This window comes from Ambystoma mexicanum, chromosome 10 (assembly GCF_040938575.1).
Source record: "Ambystoma mexicanum isolate Mex_15411 chromosome 10, UKY_AmexF1_1, whole genome shotgun sequence".
In the NCBI taxonomy this organism is placed as follows: Eukaryota; Metazoa; Chordata; class Amphibia; order Caudata; family Ambystomatidae; genus Ambystoma; species Ambystoma mexicanum.
This window is the reverse complement of record NC_090932.1, coordinates 1159160594-1159179116: the sequence shown is the minus strand read 5'-3', so window position 1 is coordinate 1159179116 and position 18523 is coordinate 1159160594. Positions and strand designations below refer to the sequence as shown.

The following is an 18523-nucleotide window of genomic DNA, read 5'->3' as shown; positions in this document are numbered from 1 at the left end:
CTTTTTGCGACCGACTTTCATGGCGGAAAAAAACAATCTGCGGGACCACGATGCGTGAAGGACCACGAGTACAGTACATGTCACACTAGGGATAGTATTACTAATCACGCCCTGTCGACGTCCGTTTTTCAGTTTAGAAAAAAAATAAATTTTCCACTAGATGTCCTATGCAGAGCATGTGATCCAAGCAGATCCACAAGCTCCAGAAAAATATATTTAAATATAACGAAGTGAGTAAGTGTTTACTTGGGTATCTATATGTACTAATTTCTTTGTACTGCTCTACAGCTCAACTGCCTCCCAAGTGAAGCCTGGCTGCTCCACAACTCTAACGACTAATTGGCTCCCTAAAAGCAAGAGATCAGGCTTGTGAAGCCCCACATAAGCTGGACTTTAGAAAAGCTTACCTAACACTCGGACACTCTGGAGCCTCGGCAGGCTACACAAAGGGTTCCCGCCGAAGACTAAAGTACAACCAGGACATCCTCCACACAGGGCAACAGAGGACGGAGCAAGAATAACAAGCACACTAAAAATGGCGAAAAAAGCAAGTAGCCACCATTCTAGCAGAATGGTGATCCTTCTATGCATTACTCAAGCTGGTCTGAAAGCCTGCGCGTACAAATTCCCACAAAAGTCATTAAGTACGTCCATTGCCACCAGCCATAATAGTAAGCTTGTTACTGTAACATAAATGTTACAGGAGGAGTGAGGAAAGGGATACCATGCATCTTCCCTGCACCCCACATAAGGTGGGGTGTGCTAGACTCAATTTAAAATATAAGGGGGATGAAAATCCCCATCTACCCATGAGAACATGTGTTCTGCAAGACGAGAGGAAATAAAATGGGAAGCCCAATCGGCAACCCAGCAATACTGCACAGAAAGTGACGTGTGCTGAAATAATACAATGTAGATGCCAAAATGTTATAGGAAAGTATTCGATTCAAAAGTAAACTATGGAGAGTCTGAAAAATGACCCCCATAAAAAAAAAAAAAAAAAAGTAAAAGAAAGGGTGAGTGGGGAAAAGAAAAGGTTCCCACTCACTCAGGAACATAAAAAGAGAATCCACAAGTCTAGCAAAATGTGCTGGGGATCTCACATGTGAAGACTATTTGGCATATAATTTAAAATCTAACCTAACATCCCACTGAAGTGTTCAGAGGAATACCCAGTTACACCCGCCTATAGAACAAGGCAAGGGCTTCAGAGGCGCAAGATCCTCCAAGTCATAGGGCCCGAAGCAAGAGCACAGACCCTGTAACGCACTAAAGCTCGCTCTCTTTACTGTGCACTTTCAAACCCTGTTAGGACAGTTTTTCTGAAGTCAAACTAAGGGCTTAGTAAAACCATTCAACTGAGGCAGTACAACACTCCACTCTTAGTATAAGGTTGTACCACCCGAGTATATGGTAGCGTATTTAGAGCAGCCAGGCTTATCTGAGGAGGGAGAGAGGGCTGTAGAATCGGTACAAATGAAATTGTAATACAAAAGATCCAAAGAAACACAAACACTTTGTATTGAAAAAATAAAGGATTTATTTAAATACAGGTACGCCCAGATACATCTAGGGGTAAGTAAGTACTAACACATTATATGAAATCACAATATAAAAACACAACACTATACTTTAAGGTACACAGACCATAGGTTAGTCAAAACCTTTTAATACACATTCAGTATAGGTCAAGCCTATTCTTGGGGAGTAAAAACCAATGGTTACTTTTTATAATTACATTCAGTAATGCAAGGGCAGTAAACCCTTCCAGTTGTATAATGATTCTCAGTACAAATCACTTAATCAGTCAACTGGACAATATACTTTTGGTGAAAACCTAAGAATGTAATATACAATTACAGGTGCTTTTGAAATCAGGGAACCCCAGATTGAGGTAAGCAGTAACTCTCGTAACTTATTTTTGGATGGCACACAGCTAACACAAGGTAAGTAAACACCACATACTTTTTTAACCTCACAATGAAGGGGAAAGTAAAACACAATGCTACACTTTACTGAATAGTTATTCTAGGTAGGCAACAACTTAATGCAGTCTTATTCTGGACAGGCTAGAAGCAAGTCAGGAGAAGAAAGACCCAGTTGGGGGACACTCATACAATTATCCTCAGACTAATCTGGTGATACCAACACTTTACTTTTGGGAAGAGGCTCAACCGAATCACAGGAGAGTAAAATACCTTCACATCTACTTTCTATTACACTGGAAAAACAGTTGCTAAGGAAGAAAAGATGTTAACCATACTTTTAAGAATAGTGCATCACACATTCAAGATCAGTAAGAACTTTTCTAACTGTTCACTCTTAGAATTACAGTTACCAAACAACTCTTTACAAGTAAGTAACTTTTAAACACATTTTCTTTTCTAGGCAGAAGTCCCAATCCCTTGAAAGTCTTTCCTTATTCTTGTTCTCAGTGGCAGAAGGGGAGTCACTAGGACTAGTGACCAACAGGCAGTCTCATAATAGGTTCTTTAGTAGTAAAAGTCAGAGTTCCTTAGGGAAAACTGGGCAAACAGATGAGTACTTTACTTCAAGAGTTATAAGAGGGTCCAGGGGCTTCGCAGAAGACGGCGTAGCAGGATTCTAATAGTGGGACTGGGTGCACTGGATGAGAGGCCTCCCCACTACAGAAAACAACCCACAGCTACACAGAAATCCTAACAGGCTTAAGGTAAGTACATACCCAGGCCAACACAGTACCTCAGAATTGAAGATTTTGCAGTAGAACTTCAGGGTCTGCAGCCAAATACCCGGTCAGTGGATTCCTTGTCGTGGTGACTGAAAACAAAACCTCAGAAGGGACTTCGCAGCAGGATCGATGAAGAAGGCTCTAGGCAAGGTTTCCCTCGTGTCTGAATGCAGTTCTGCGGATTTGGCGCCTTTTCAAGGAGCACAGAAGACAGAAAATCACGGTTGAATTCTCGTGGTTTTAAAGGTACAGCACTCTGGTGAGGGGACTTTTCAGACTCAATTGGTGTTGGGAGATCCACCAGGATGCCCACGAAATTTCAGCAAGATTCGGAAGACCGTGCACCGCACAATGGCTCCAGATCCCAGGGTATTGGGGTATTGCAACAACGCAAGGTCGCAGCAATGCGTGGGATGGCTTAAAATGCAGGTCTTCTTGAGTCTAGTGAGTGTCACCAGGCTTTGGGCCGGGATCATCGTTTTCAGAGTCCCCAGGTCGATTGGAAGGAAGGGCTCCAGCAGGCTCCGGTTACACAGCAGGCTCTCCCATCGATGGAAATTGTCTCTGCCGCTTTTCCTTCACCATCCTCTTCGGTTTAAGTTCCAGTGGTCGACATGTCTTCAGCTTCCAGGTTTGCAGCATTTATCAGGAAGTACAGCACAACCTCTGCATTCTCTCCCACATTTTACAAGAAGAAACGGTCTGGTTGTCCAATCAGGACAGCCAGCCCCCCACTGGGATTTGTCCCCATTCAAGGAAGGCGTCAGACAAAGGGCTGGGGAGTTTTGGACTCCTCCCTCACTTCCTGCTCTCACAGAGACTGGAGCCAGGGCGGGGAGTCAAGGGGACTCCCACCGAAGATAAAAATCACACAAAGGAATTTCGCGCCCTGGATGCCGGGAAGGAACAAGAAATAACAAGAAACACTAAAATGGCGAAAAAAGACGACTGGGGCCATTTTGGTAAAAATGAGCACCCTTAGGTGCCTTTACTGCAGCTATGAACAAAGCCTGTGGTAAAGGTGCACAAAATGAATACAAGGTATCACTGCCACCAACCATTGAAGGTAAGCTTGTCCCTGTGACATAATTGTTACAGTTTTAGTGTGAAAGGGGGATACATTTTTATCTCCTCAGTACTCCACATAAGGTGGAATGTGCTGGCTTCACAGAATGAAATGTAAAAGGGATCCAAAGATCCTTTCTACCCTTGGGAACTGTAGTTCTCTCAAAGTTAGCAAAAGTTAGTTTTGAGGGGAGCCCCTAGGGCAACCCAGCAACAACAGGCACTTATCGCCAATACGTTTTTAAAGAGATAACTTTAAAAAGACACTGGAGAGTCAGAAAAAGGACACCCATAAAAAGAGTTAAAGATTATGTGAGTGTGGAAAAAGGTTCCCACTCACTGAGGTATTAAGGAAAAATATCCCACTAGTAAAGCAAAAAGTTCTGGGGTTGACCCAGGTCAGGTAGATTTACCAGTTCTGTGCACATCTTACCTAACAGACCCTTTCTCTTTCCAGGCACTGCAAGACAGTCAGTGTTTGGAAACAGCCGAAAGGCAGCATGAATGGGCAAAAGCAAAAAATCTGTAGCAACACAGGTTGTCTCTACCTACACCATGCATCCATCCACAACTAGCAGACCAGTTCCACTCCCAATAGCAACACTACAGCTTCAGCCATCTTACCTCTGTCGCTGCACATCTGAGGCACAGGTGGTCAGGATGTCTATGGCAGTCAGCCGTGTTTGCTTACGGGATGGCACAAATACAATGACCGGTTTCCTGGGAGAGTGTTTGGTGATGGCATGGTACACAGGTTTCGCCATCGATAACAAGCGGGTCTGTGTGTGGCTGATATTAAAACCCTGGAAGTGGGGAGTGGAGAAGGGTTAGACAAGGGCAAATAATTAGGGGCAGCAATGAATAAAAGGAGAGGATTGAGGTTAACGAAGAAGGGGGGGGGAATCAAACAGATGGAGGAAGAGGTGGGGTATGAGAAAGGAAAGAGTTGATATAAGAGGTCAGAGAAAAGAATATGTTCCAGAAGAGAGACTCCAGTCATCCTCCCCCAGATCATGCTCTACCTGTATGTGCAGCTCGAGCGGGACAGGTCGCACATTGGGATGAAAATTGAAGGTGGCAGTGGTGCTGCAGCCAAGCCAGTGAGCCACGTCCTTGGCATTGGAAAGTGAAGAGCTCAAGGCGACAATCCGAATAGGTCTCTCAATCTGTGAGGAGATGTAGCGCATACGGGAACAGATCACCTCCAGAACTGGCTAAGGAGACAAGAGTTCAGATTAACAGCAGTTTAAGATATAAAAAAGGAGAACAGATTAACCTGGGAAATACCTAAAGGAGTTAGGTAGCAGTGTTAAGACAGTTTTTCTAAAGTCCTACCAAGACTTACAAAAGCCATACATCTGAGGCAGTACATCAGCTCCACACTCAGTATAAGGCTGTACTACCTGAGAATGAGGTAGCATGGACAGAGCAGCCAGTCTGATATTAGGAGCGAGAGGGGGCTTTAGAATCAGTATAAAGAAAAAAGAAATAGTATACATATGGCCCAAGAAACACTGAAACACTATGTATTGTAAAAATAAAGGGTTTATTTAAATACAAGTAGACCAAGGTACATATTGGGTAAATAAGTACTATCACATTATACATAAGCAATTATAAAAACCAACTCAATACTTACAGGATACAACCCAAAGTATAACCTCATTGAGAGTATTGATATTTTATTTCTATTGCGCTCGTACATAAGTGTTTCAGAGCATGACAAGGCAAGGGAGGCGAACAGGGGAGAACAAAACAACGATTTTACTAGGTCCAGTGACATTGAGAACGTGCAAGTGCACTAAACGGGGGAGAAGTGGAAAGGAGCAAATGAGAAACAGATAAATAAATAATAAAGGCAACAAACAGTGGTAGTGCAGCCCGCAAGTGGCAAGTGCTGGGTTTAAGGCAGCAGACCGGGTGACGCTGAGGGAGTTAGAGGAGCAAAGAGCTCGAGAGGGGAGGTACTTGCGGAGGGATAGCTGAAGGTATTTTGGACCCAGGCACCAGAAAGCCTTGTGGATAATGCAGAGGGTGTTGAATTTAATCCTTGCATTCACAGGGAGCCAATTGAGAGATCTCAGAGCTGGAGAGATATGATCCCAGGGCTTAAGGCCAAGGACAAGTCTTGCAGAGCTGTTCTGGATTAGTTGCAGAGGGCGGAGAGTAGAGGCAGATAGATTTAGAAAGAGGCAGTTACAATAGTCCAACCTAGAGAGAACCAGAGCTTGGGAGACAGTGAGCTTCTGGGGGAATGATAGGAAAGGCAGAGTACCTCTGAGGAGGTGCAGTATGAAGTTTGAATTTTTAGAGACATCAGAGATGTGTGCAGAGAAGGAAAGTGTTGAGTCAAAGATGACCCAGAGGTTCTGATCCTCGCAGGTGGGGGCAGGAGGAGGGCCAAGGGAGGCTGGCCAGAGTGGGAGCGGAAAGGAATGTCAAGGTGTGCCGATGAGGAGGATCTCCGTATTGCTGGCATTCAGACAGAGATCATTGGCGGCACACCAATCTTCAATGGCAGTTGGACAATGAGAGAGGGATAGGAGGTGGCCAAGGGCAGCCTGAAAATGAGTTGAGTGTCGTCAGCGTAGCACTGGAAATTTGTGCAGAAAATGGAAATGCAATGGGAGAGAGTTGCCAGGTATTGGTTGAAAAGCTAGGGCGAGAGGTTAGACCCCTGGGGAACACCACAGGTAGAGAGGGAGATAGATGATAGGAAGGTCCCAAGTTGGACCTGGAAGGGTCGATCAGAGGTGAAAGAGGTCAGGCAGGCCAGAGCAGGATGGTATGGTTAACCATGCCGAAGGCAGAACAGAGATCGAGTAGGATGAGGACAGAGGGAATGTTAGAATCCAGGTTGGAGAGCAGATCTTCACGGATGTTCAGGAGACCAGTTTCCGTGCTTCTGGCAGATCTGAAGCCAGACTGGTGGTCATGGAGAGAGCCAACAGAATCGGAGTGAACGTTAAGCTGAGAGATGGCCAGTTTTTCCAGGAGTTTACCAAGAAAGGGAGTAATGGAAATTGGGCAATAGTTAGCCCGGCAAGAGGGTTTGGCTGTGGGTTTCTTGAGAAAAGGATGCACAAGGGAGTGCTTCAGGGCAGAGGGGAAGGACCCTGAGGCAAAGGAGAGGTTACAAAAATTGGCAAGGGTCAGAGCGAGGGTATCAATGTGTTCCTTGATGGTTTTAGAGGAACAGGGATGAACCTGTTTTGATGAGGCTTTCATATATCGGACTTGTCTAGCAACCTCATTAAGGGAAAAAAGAGGAAAGGATGAGAAAGAGGGAGTACAATAAGTAGTCCAGGTAAGTCAAACCTATTACACATTCAGAGGGCAATCAGCTATTCTTAGAGAGTAAAACACAGTTATATATACTTTTTGAATACAGTCAGTATTTCAAGAGTAGTAGACCCGGTCAGTCATGCAGTGACACTTATGAAATAATATAACAAACCAACTCAGTTAAAAGTATACTCCTTGCAACATTACTTTTTAGAACTCAGTTCAGAGTTAGTAAAACAACTCATACGTTCTGTAGGGGCCTTAAACTACTCAGAGACCAGTATTAACACACACCAACTATTTTAGAGTACACTCAGCAAAATCAGAGACGGTAAACCCCCATTACACTTTTAAGAAAGACATAAGAATTTCAAGTTAAGTAATGGACCCTGTGACTATTTTGGAAATGCTCGAAGCAGATTCAGCAGAGGCACAACCCAGTGTCACAAGTATACTTCTCTGATTAGGGGAACACAAATTCAAGGAACAGTATGAACCTATGAAATTCAGAATAACCTTCAGTTATACTAGCTGAGTAAGACCTAATGCTGTAATGAACTATTACAGTTGCTTTTCAGATCAGTGGAACACAGTAATGGCCGAAAATGTCGCCCTCACAATTACGACGGCCGAAAATGCAGACTCTTTTTTAGACCCCCACCCACACCACATATATATGGGGGGTATATGATATATTAATATGGGGGCGCTGCAGAGGTTCTCCCCCTGCATATATATGTGGTGTAAAGGGGTTTAAAAAAATAACAAAAAAAGTCGGCATTTTCGTCCGTCGTAACTATGACAGTCGCAGTGATCACATAGATCAGTGGAACACAGATTAAGGTAAGTGTTAGGGAGGATTCTCAGAAATGTGCTAATTCCCTCTACCTTAGAGACCCCCAGCAACTTTGCTGGATTTTGAGGACTTGATTTTTTTTACCTGCAGAGAGCAAGGCCCTTTTCCCCCCACCCTCTCATGTTTTTTAATGTGATTTTGAACACTGTTTCTTTTGGTTATGGAGTTTGACAAACTCCCTAGGCATCATCTTTTACATTGTGTCACACAGCACCTTACAGTGCAGTGGCACATGGAAGTCTTTCAGATTTCCCAAAGGTTTAAATACCTTCTCTTGGATGAACTGCTGTTTCCAAGAGCAGTAAAGTGAAATTGACTTTACTTACCATAGTAACTTTCTATACTCAGCACACACTATCTTACAATAGGGTACTGGAGGGGTTACTTAGTTTCCCCTTTGGCTAGCTTCTCATGAAACAAATTTATGTTACCCCTTCTTCGATGAATGGCTGGTGGCAGTGGTTTAATTTTAACTACTGTGGTGTGCATTCACCGCGGGCTGCGTTTGCAGCTGCAGTAAAGCACCCAGGGGTGCCATTTTTGTCAAAATGGCCCTGGTCTTCATTTTTCGCCATTTCTTTGTAGAAAGGCCCTTCTTGAGATTTACTCTGTGTGCCAAACCAGGTTTGGTGCCTTTGTTTGCTTTGCCTTTGGCGGCATTCATGAGTGAAGCCCGCCTCTGGCTCCAGGGGTGTCTGGTGGGGGCAGGAAGTGAGGGAGGTGCCCGGAACTCCCTGTGCTTAGTCTCCTAGGAGACCCAAATGCACTCTGTGGCGATTGGCCGGCTGACTGTCCAGCAAGGACAGCCACCCTGCTGGGTGACTGACAGCTAGGCTGGAATGAATGGGAGAAACCTGCATAAAAGGCGAGGCTTTTTGGCTTGGAAGGCAGAGTTGACCACTGGACGAAGGAATCCGAAGCACTTGAAGAGGACGCCAGCTGTAACTCCTGGACCGTTGGTTTGCCCATTGAAGCCCTGCTGCTGTGCTGAAACTCCAAATTCGCATTGACAGAGAAGCCCCTGCAAGGACGACTTCTCTCCTCGAGTTGGTGGGACCAATCAACTCCAAAGTAAGCCAGCTGGACATACTTCTCGGAGCTGGTTGAATTTCCACAGAGTTGCTGCTGGAAACCGAAACGACAGGGAGAGGAACACCAGATTGTGTACCTTGCTTTTAAGTTGGCCAAGAGCTCCAGGAAGATCCTCTGGACTCCCAGGAAGCAGGACTGACCGAGCCCGAGCCACCTCAACAGAGTGCTAAACCCCAGAAGAAAGGAAAGCCCATCTTGACAGCCAGAAACCACTGTGGTGCCGTTTGCGGTAGCCGCGAGGAGCTGAAACACTGAAGTGCCACTTGTTTGAAGTTTGCCCTTTTGTTAGGCAGAGTTTGTATGCAGTATCCTTTAGGACCACTACACACAACTAGGACTACAGCTGTAAGCAAACCAACCTTTGGTATAAGTCTGTACTACAGTTTTGGTAGCGTTGCTGATCAGCCAGGGTTATCGCAAGAGGGGAATGTGTGCTGTAATGATGTTACACAGAGGTCTACAATCACATGTATTCAAATAAACTCTTACACTCAAGGTTTCTTGGTAAAACCCTTAATTTATTTCAGTCCGTTATAAAACATTCACTAGGAGGAGGCAATCTATATCACATACAAATATAATTCAGTACTTTACACTGTATGTTTGAGGCATTTAAACTACTTTGAAGGAGGAGCAAAATGCCAGAGTACTTTGAAGTAGGAGCAAAAAAGCATAGCTTAATAAAAAGAAGATTAGTTACTCTTAGGCAGTGCAAACACTAAATTCATCAAAGGAGTTAATTCAATGCAATAGGTCAGGCCAAAGTCAATGGGCTAAAGTCTTGTACAGGATAAATTTGAATTACTTAATTTATTATGAATGTGTTATAGCTTAACATAAGCTTTTCACATTTCATAAATTACAGAGTAAATATTCTTATAACATCATGTAAGCAAATATACATTAAAATGATTTTTTAAAAAGACACATTAGCAATAAAATGTAAAAGAATTTTCAGAATATCTAGAGTAGAAAGTACGAAGGAAAGAAATCAAATGAAATGGAGAATAGTAATTAGAGAATAGATAACAAGCAAGTTGCCAAAAGAACCAAGAATAAACAGTACAAACCCAGAAATAAAGGATGGAAAAAATATCTAAATAATGTATAGTCAATACATTATCATTAATGAGCAATTACATATGTTGTATCCATTACATGTTCTAGCAAGTAAAAGTTCTAGGAGACAAATTACTAGTACACAGACTTATTGGTTCGGGAATTAAACTCTGATGAGAATTAGCATAATAAGACAGCAGGATGACTATATATTTATATCCAGTGATTTCTCTATAGTCAACCACACATTGTACATTGCAATATAAAGTTTCAGTCCGCTTGCGTTGATCGCCCTTAACCAGAAGTCGTTGCTACTGATATGGTCCAGTCTGCGGACAAAGTCTATATAGTATGTTGAATAGACTTATCATAGCAGGACATCTGGTAAGGACATGTTTGCCTGTTTCAGTCTCAGATCTGTCCATGCACAGCCGGCAGGAGCATTCAAGTATGGTGAGATTGTTCATAATCCCACTTATAGCCAGTACCGGAAGCTGGTCAATCCTTAGCAGGAGAATAAATCGTCTCGGGCGTGGTGAAGGACAAAGAGTCAAGTATGATAATGGCTTCTTAAAGGTTTCATTCATATAATGGACAAATGTGTAGCGCTTCAGATCTTCCAGATGTGCAAAATTGTTGATCCAGTCGTGCAATTCGGATTTCTTAGAAAGCGCTCTAAGTGAAGAGGCTGTATCCCCTTGTGGTCTTTGGGTCCAACCTATCGTTTCCAGGTAACAGTCCATATGTTTTTTCATGAGTGGATATGAGGAGGACTTATTAATTTCACAATACATGGCAGCCAGCAGATTAGAGTTCGGCCCTTTTTCTGAGTACCTGTGATTTCCACGAAATGAGATCCAGTTCTAGTCTGAGGATGGACATGGGTATGCATGCCGGAAGACCGAGTATTTTCTTCCAGTATTTTCCCTCTGGAATCTGCAGCCACTCCAAGTCCATCAGTTGTAGTGCTTCTAGGCTATAGGTTATCATTGGTGCTAGCACCTGGAGGTATAATTGTCGTGCCGCCCAGATGGTATACCCACAATGTGAAGTAGAAAAATGAAATATCAGGGCTGTAACTTGGGCCGCTTGCGTGATTCTAGCCTGTTTACACATAGTGTATTGCCCCTTCGGCTCAATCTCAATGCCCAGGTATCTGTAGTAGGAGGTGTATTGTATTGCAGTCCAGTGTATTTTGACACTCGCACTTGGTATCTTCTTGGTACTAAAGACTACCACCTGGGTTTTATACAAATTAATTGCCAGGCCGTTGTTTTGAGAAGAAGACCTGAATGCCTCTCCTGATCTTCGAATACTGCTGATGGTATGGTGCATGATGACTAAGTCGTCAGCATATGCTAAGACCAGGCAGTGATCGGCGCCAATCTTGGGGGGGGGACAGTTGTGTTCCAATGCTAATATTTTAGGAATATCGTGGACAAACAGATTGTATAGTATTGGTGCCGTGACACATACTTTTTTTATTCCGCGATTTTGTCCAATCCTATTGGTCATATTCCCCTTGGAGTCTAACTTCAGGGAGACTGTAGTATTGTGATGTAGCAGTCTGAGATAGTGTAGTATTCCTTTGGGGCAACCCAAATTCTCAAGTTTGGACCACAGTAACTCCCTAGGGACTAGATCGAAGGCGGCCTTAAAGTCAATAAACAATGCATATAGGGGCGGGTTACCTGGTTTTCGGGCTTTATTTCGAAGTATGTCCATTACTACCAGGTTGTGTACCGTAGAATATCCGCCCCTAAAACCGCATTGAAATTGGTCTAAGGTCTTTTCTCTGTCTACCCATATTTGTAGCTCCTGTAGTAGGTATGCTGCAAATAGTTTGCCCGTGCAGTCCATCATGGACAGTAATCGGTAATTAGAAGGGTCCGACCGGTCTCCCCTCTTATGAAGCGGGACCAGGGTTGCTGTCCGCCAGGATTCCGGAATACACTCATCATTCAAGATCTTTTCAAATAGTAGCTCAAGTACTTCTGCCCAGTATTCCGGATTGCTCTTTAGAATAACATTAGCAAGGCCATTAGGACCAGGAGCTCTCGATGTTTTAAGGTTTTTTATCCTGGCAATCAGTGATTCAACTGTCACCTTGGAAGGAGGAGTAGGTCGGCCCAGATTTTTCATCTCCTGGGACTGGCCAGAGACAGTGTAGTTGCCGGTTCTCAGGAATTCCTCCCACTGGACTATACCAATTGGGTTAGACAGAGCTGTTAGTATCTCCCCTTGCCATACTCAGCAATCCCCATATAGATCGAGAATTCCCTGTGCAGAGTGTTTGCACTGTCTTTTGCCATTTAAGTAATTTAGTTGTGTAGCGTTTCTGCCTGAGCCATGCTCTGAAAGCGTTTTTTCCGCTTCTTGCTTAAAATCAGGTCACTGTTCCATGTAAGGGAATAGTTTCTTACCTGTAACTTCATTTCTCCAGCATTGGTATCTTTCATGGATTCACATGCTTAGAATATTCCCCGTCGAAAGACTGGGAACCCTCGTTAAGCTTATAAAGCCGTTTCCCCTAGGAAAACGTTCGACACTTTCGTGTCCTATCTACGTCGTTTTGGGCCGCACACACATGCCCCACTAGGACGTAGCGGTATAAGTGCCCCGCCTCCGCGGCTCCCTTCAGATTTCGACCCCTCCAAAGCAGAATGGGGTGAAACCAAGAACTACAAGACGATTGCATTTAGGGGAGGCCGGCGGGCGCATGTGAATCCATGAAAGATACCAATGCTGGAGAAATGGAGTTACAGGTAAGAAACTATTCCCTTCTCCAGCATTGGATCTTTCATGGATTCACATGCTTAGAACAGAATGCACAGCAGTGATCCTGAAAAAAAGGAGGAGGTGTGAATGCAATCCGGCACCCACCCAATCCTGCGTATAGCGAACCACGCTTACACAAGTTTCGAATTTAAAGTGTGCCATAGTAACTGTACAGACATTAAAACAAAGAATAGGCGTCCCCGACCACATGAACCCAGGGGAGAACCAAAATAATATGTACCAAGAGGGAAGAGGGGTTCACATGTATGCAACCGGAGAACAAATCGCCGGGATAAACTGCAACAAGCACAGGAGTCAAGTCGGGGGATAGATCAGGTCAAGGAAAGTAGAATTTCATCAATCTTTAATAGACACATATTCAATTATATCATACATAGTGCTGAAATTACAATAAAAGCAGCATAAAAACATACCATCAATACTCCACATTTCCTATTAAAGTGCATATTAGCTTGATAATATTCCTAACCTATTGGAATAAATACACTGGAAAAATTATAATGGTAGTTTGAATTAACTAGAAAAAACAAAGAGGAAAAAATATTCAAAAAGAAAAAACCAAAAAGAAAAAGAAAAAACAGAAAAACAAGGGCACTCATCCAGGCAAGACTGAACATTCAGTATCTCCTGCGAGGTAAAAAAGTTGCCCCCTATTCAATCCAATAAATTGTTATGGGAAACAGACAAGTATAGTCGCGTCGTAGCTTAATAGAACAGAGGCAATACTTGTCTCCAATCTGACCATGATAGTCAACAACCAGTACCTCGTACAGCAACCGACCATTTCATGGGCTGTACTGGTATCATACACGGGTGGTTTCGACGACTAATTAGCACAGTCTAGGCAGTCTATCTCCTGCCCTAGCAGGGGAGAGAAGGCCTGACAGTCGTCTTCCTCAGGACAGGACAGATTAGATAATTTAGTAATACAATTTAAACATTTCATTTCTTCACATATCTCAAGGCACAAAGCACTTGGTTACAGGCAATATGGAAATAGTTTTAAAATTCTTCCATGCAGACATTTATCTTCATGTAGATCTTCCGTAATTCACAACGATGAGATACTTCTCCATCTTAGTGATACTCAAACTAACATTTGTAAAAAGATATACATCAAGGAAAGAAGAAAAGAAAAAGAACTAATTAGAACAATAGACAATTTTTTATTTAAACATTAAAATCACTCATTAAATTATTCCCTTGACCTGATCTAGCAACCCCATGCGTGACCCTATCCGTGCAGTAAAAAGTCATATTCCCATTTATGTTAACTCCAGGGATAGCCCCACAATCTGTTCTAGGGAAGAACTAGAAGTGAGCAACTCCCGATCAATTTAGGGAGAAAACCAGGGGCCTGATCGTCCCTGCCTATTATGCCGTGAATATGCAATTAAGTCAATCCAGCCAGGCAGTACGGGAAGGGGAGCCTAAAAGCATTTCAAGCTCACACTGTCATCCCGTCGGTCAAAAAGCTCAAAAGCAGAGTGCAAGCCAACCAAAAGGTTCAATGTAAAATTATAGAAAAAAGTGCAACCCGTACCTTCAAATTGAAAAAAGAGCTCCTCCAGAATATGAGTGGGTCTAAACAATACAGCTCCGAATTCTTGTAGAGGTGCAATGCGGGATTCGCTAGGACACGAGAAGGTGGGGCCATCTAGAGACCCAATGCGGTCCGTATCCTGCAAAAGGGAAACCCATCCCGGGGTTAAAGAAAATAAGGAGAGAACTAGCATGCGAGCAACAGAAGAAAACCGAAAGAGACTAAGTAGAACCTCCCACTCTTACCTATCTACGATGTAGTCCTCCTATGAGGCTGTAGCCGCTAAGCAGGTCAGAATCAACTGACTACTGCTGAATGCGTAAGTTCCTCCAATGGCTTCGGCTTAGTTCCCGGAAGTCAAATGAGGGAGCTACTCAAAATGCCTAAAAAACCGTCTCCACGTCCCATGTGACTGCCGTCAAAGATCACATGACGCGGACTAGAAAGTCACGTCCTTAAAGGGACAGTGCATACGAGAGGAATAGACGGGAGAGAAAAGGGAAAAAGAAAGCCCCGAGGAGAGGGAGACAGAGGTAAAGACCCAAAGTTGCTGGTTGTCATATGACATGGATGTCATAGTCCTGTCATTAGGAAAAAGATAAGTGAAAAAATAATGAAAAATAAAATAATTATAAGAAAAGTAATGAAATGAAAGGAAAAGACTCCGATGACATTGACAGAGAAAGTCCATTAATTAGGTCCAATCGAGGCAGAATTGGAAACGAGAAACGCAGTCCCAGGATCGGTTCTCAGATAGCACATTGTAGCCATTCTTCTTGGTGGTTAAGTCCAGTATAATAACTGTCAGTGTGGTACATCCACCACTGCTCCCTTTGTGCTAATTTAGATGCTGTGTTATGGCGATCAGTACCTTGGACTCGTTCCAATACCCACCATTTAAAATCATCACAGCTGTGGCCCAATTCCAAGAAATGGGCCACTAATGGAGCATTGTGAGTGCTAGTCCGGATTCTAGATTTGTGCTCCGAAATTCTAGTTTTAATGGGTCTAACTGTCTTGCCAATGTAAGATTTATTACATGGGCAGACAATAACATAGACAACATTAAAGGAATTACATGTAGTGTGTTGTCTAAGCGACCAAACTCTACCATTAATGAATATGGTAGTGCATGCTGTAGTGAATTTGCAAGCATTGCAGGACCCGCATGGAAAATGTCCTACAATCGGAGGAAGGCCCCACTGAGATGTCAATGTGGGTTGTCGCAGAGGGGGTTTAGCTCGATCTGCCTTAGACAGCCAGTTTTTGAGATTTTTGCCTTTTTTGAACGCGAATAAAGGTCGTTCCAATTCTGAATTATTAAGTTGGAGGAGGTGCCAGTGTTTATAAATCATTTTTTTAATCTCTTTATGGTGAGAGCTAAAAGTAGTAACGCATATAATGCGTTGACTAGTTGCATCCGATCTATTCTGCTTAGTAAGTAGTGTATCTCGATGTTGATATCTGGCTCTCTTCCGCGCCTGTCTAAGCAAAAAAGGAGGATAACCTCTGGCTGTTAATCTGGTTGTAATTATATCAGCCTGAGTCAGATAGTCATTGACTTTGGTGCAATTCCTTCTTGCTCTCAAAAATTGCCCATATGGTATGCTTTCTCTAAGTGCTTTAGGGTGAAAACTATCAAACCGTAGAATAGAGTTGCGGTCTGTCTCTTTTCGAAAAAGTTCCACAAGAATCTGTTCACCATCTGATTTCACTGTTAGGTCCAAAAAAGGAAGTGAAATGTTGCTAGAAGTCATGGTGAATTTAAGGTGTGGACTAAGGGAGTTGATCCAGGGGAGAAAATTGTTATAGTCCCCTTTAGTAGTATCCCAAACCATGATAATGTCGTCTATATATCTTTTGTATAGACGTATAGCCGCAAAAAAAGGATTCGAATCATGTAATATCAAAGATTTTTCAAAGTGCCACATATATAGAATGGCATAATTGGGGGCAAAGGATGCCCCCATAGCCGTACCTTTAACTTGTAAATAGTAGGAATTCTTAAATCTGAAGTAGTTTTTGGTAAGAGCTAATTCTAAAAGTTGAATCAGGAACTCACTAGGTATATGTTGAGTATCTGGACGAGAATCCAGAAACCGCTTAATGATGATTAAAGATTCAGCTTGCGGTATATTAGAATAAAGTGACTCCACATCCAAGGTAATTAACATTTCGTGGACAGGATTGAAAGAAAGGTTCTCGAGTTGTTTAATGGCATCCGTAGTGTCTTGTATATAAGTGTCAGTATCGGATGCTAAAGGTTTCAAAAAGAAATCCTGTCCACGAAATGTTAATTACCTTGGATGTGGAGTCACTTTATTCTAATATACCGCAAGCTGAATCTTTAATCATCATTAAGCGGTTTCTGGATTCTCGTCCAGATACTCAACATATACCTAGTGAGTTCCTGATTCAACTTTTAGAATTAGCTCTTACCAAAAACTACTTCAGATTTAAGAATTCCTACTATTTACAAGTTAAAGGTACGGCTATGGGGGCATCCTTTGCCCCCAATTATGCCATTCTATATATGTGGCACTTTGAAAAATCTTTGATATTACATGATTCGAATCCTTTTTTTGCGGCTATACGTCTATACAAAAGATATATAGACGACATTATCATGGTTTGGGATACTACTAAAGGGGACTATAACAATTTTCTCCCCTGGATCAACTCCCTTAGTCCACACCTTAAATTCACCATGACTTCTAGCAACATTTCACTTCCTTTTTTGGACCTAACAGTGAAATCAGATGGTGAACAGATTCTTGTGGAACTTTTTCGAAAAGAGACAGACCGCAACTCTATTCTACGGTTTGATAGTTTTCACCCTAAAGCACTTAGAGAAAGCATACCATATGGGCAATTTTTGAGAGCAAGAAGGAATTGCACCAAAGTCAATGACTATCTGACTCAGGCTGATATAATTACAACCAGATTAACAGCCAGAGGTTATCCTCCTTTTTTGCTTAGACAGGCGCGGAAGAGAGCCAGATATCAACATCGAGATACACTACTTACTAAGCAGAATAGATCGGATGCAACTAGTCAACGCATTATATGCGTTACTACTTTTAGCTCTCACCATAAAGAGATTTTAAAAAAATGATTTATAAACACTGGCACCTCCTCCAACTTAATAATTCAGAATTGGAACGACCTTTATTCGCGTTCAAAAAAGGCAAAAATCTCAAAAACTGGCTGTCTAAGGCAGATCGAGCTAAACCCCCTCTGCGACAACCCACATTGACATCTCAGTGGGGCCTTCCTCCGATTGTAGGACATTTTCCATGCGGGTCCTGCAATGCTTGCAAATTCACTACAGCATGCACTACCATATTCATTAATGGTAGAGTTTGGTCGCTTAGACAACACACTACATGTAATTCCTTTAATGTTGTCTATGTTATTGTCTGCCCATGTAATAAATCTTACATTGGCAAGACAGTTAGACCCATTAAAACTAGAATTTCGGAGCACAAATCTAGAATCCGGACTAGCACTCACAATGCTCCATTAGTGGCCCATTTCTTGGAATTGGGCCACAGCTGTGATGATTTTAAATGGTGGGTATTGGAACGAGTCCAAGGTACTGATCGCCATAACACAGCATCTAAATTAGCACAAAGGGAGCAGTGGTGGATGTACCACACTGACAGTTATTATACTGGACTTAACCACCAAGAAGAATGGCTACAATGTGCTATCTGAGAACCGATCCTGGGACTGCGTTTCTCGTTTCCAATTCTGCCTCGATTGGACCTAATTAATGGACTTTCTCTGTCAATGTCATCGGAGTCTTTTCCTTTCATTTCATTACTTTTCTTATAATTATTTTATTTTTCATTATTTTTTCACTTATCTTTTTCCTAATGACAGGACTATGACATCCATGTCATATGACAACCAGCAACTTTGGGTCTTTACCTCTGTCTCCCTCTCCTCGGGGCTTTCTTTTTCCCTTTTCTCTCCCGTCTATTCCTCTCGTATGCACTGTCCCTTTAAGGACGTGACTTTCTAGTCCGCGTCATGTGATCTTTGACGGCAGTCACATGGGACGTGGAGACGGTTTTTTAGGCATTTTGAGTAGCTCCCTCATTTGACTTCC

General features: G+C 42.8%; 1 protein-coding gene across 1 annotated transcript in view; it reads right to left on the bottom strand.

The window, feature by feature from the left end:
* SNRNP200 (small nuclear ribonucleoprotein U5 subunit 200) overlaps positions 1–18523 on the bottom strand; it is a 983530-nt gene that overhangs the window by 336775 nt on the left and 628232 nt on the right. The window contains exons 32-33 of the mRNA XM_069619090.1: positions 4798–4989; positions 4400–4578 (exon numbers count right to left, since the gene is read on the bottom strand). Coding sequence (XP_069475191.1) covers positions 4400–4578; positions 4798–4989 — 371 coding nt within the window. The remainder of the gene's footprint in view (positions 1–4399; positions 4579–4797; positions 4990–18523) is intronic.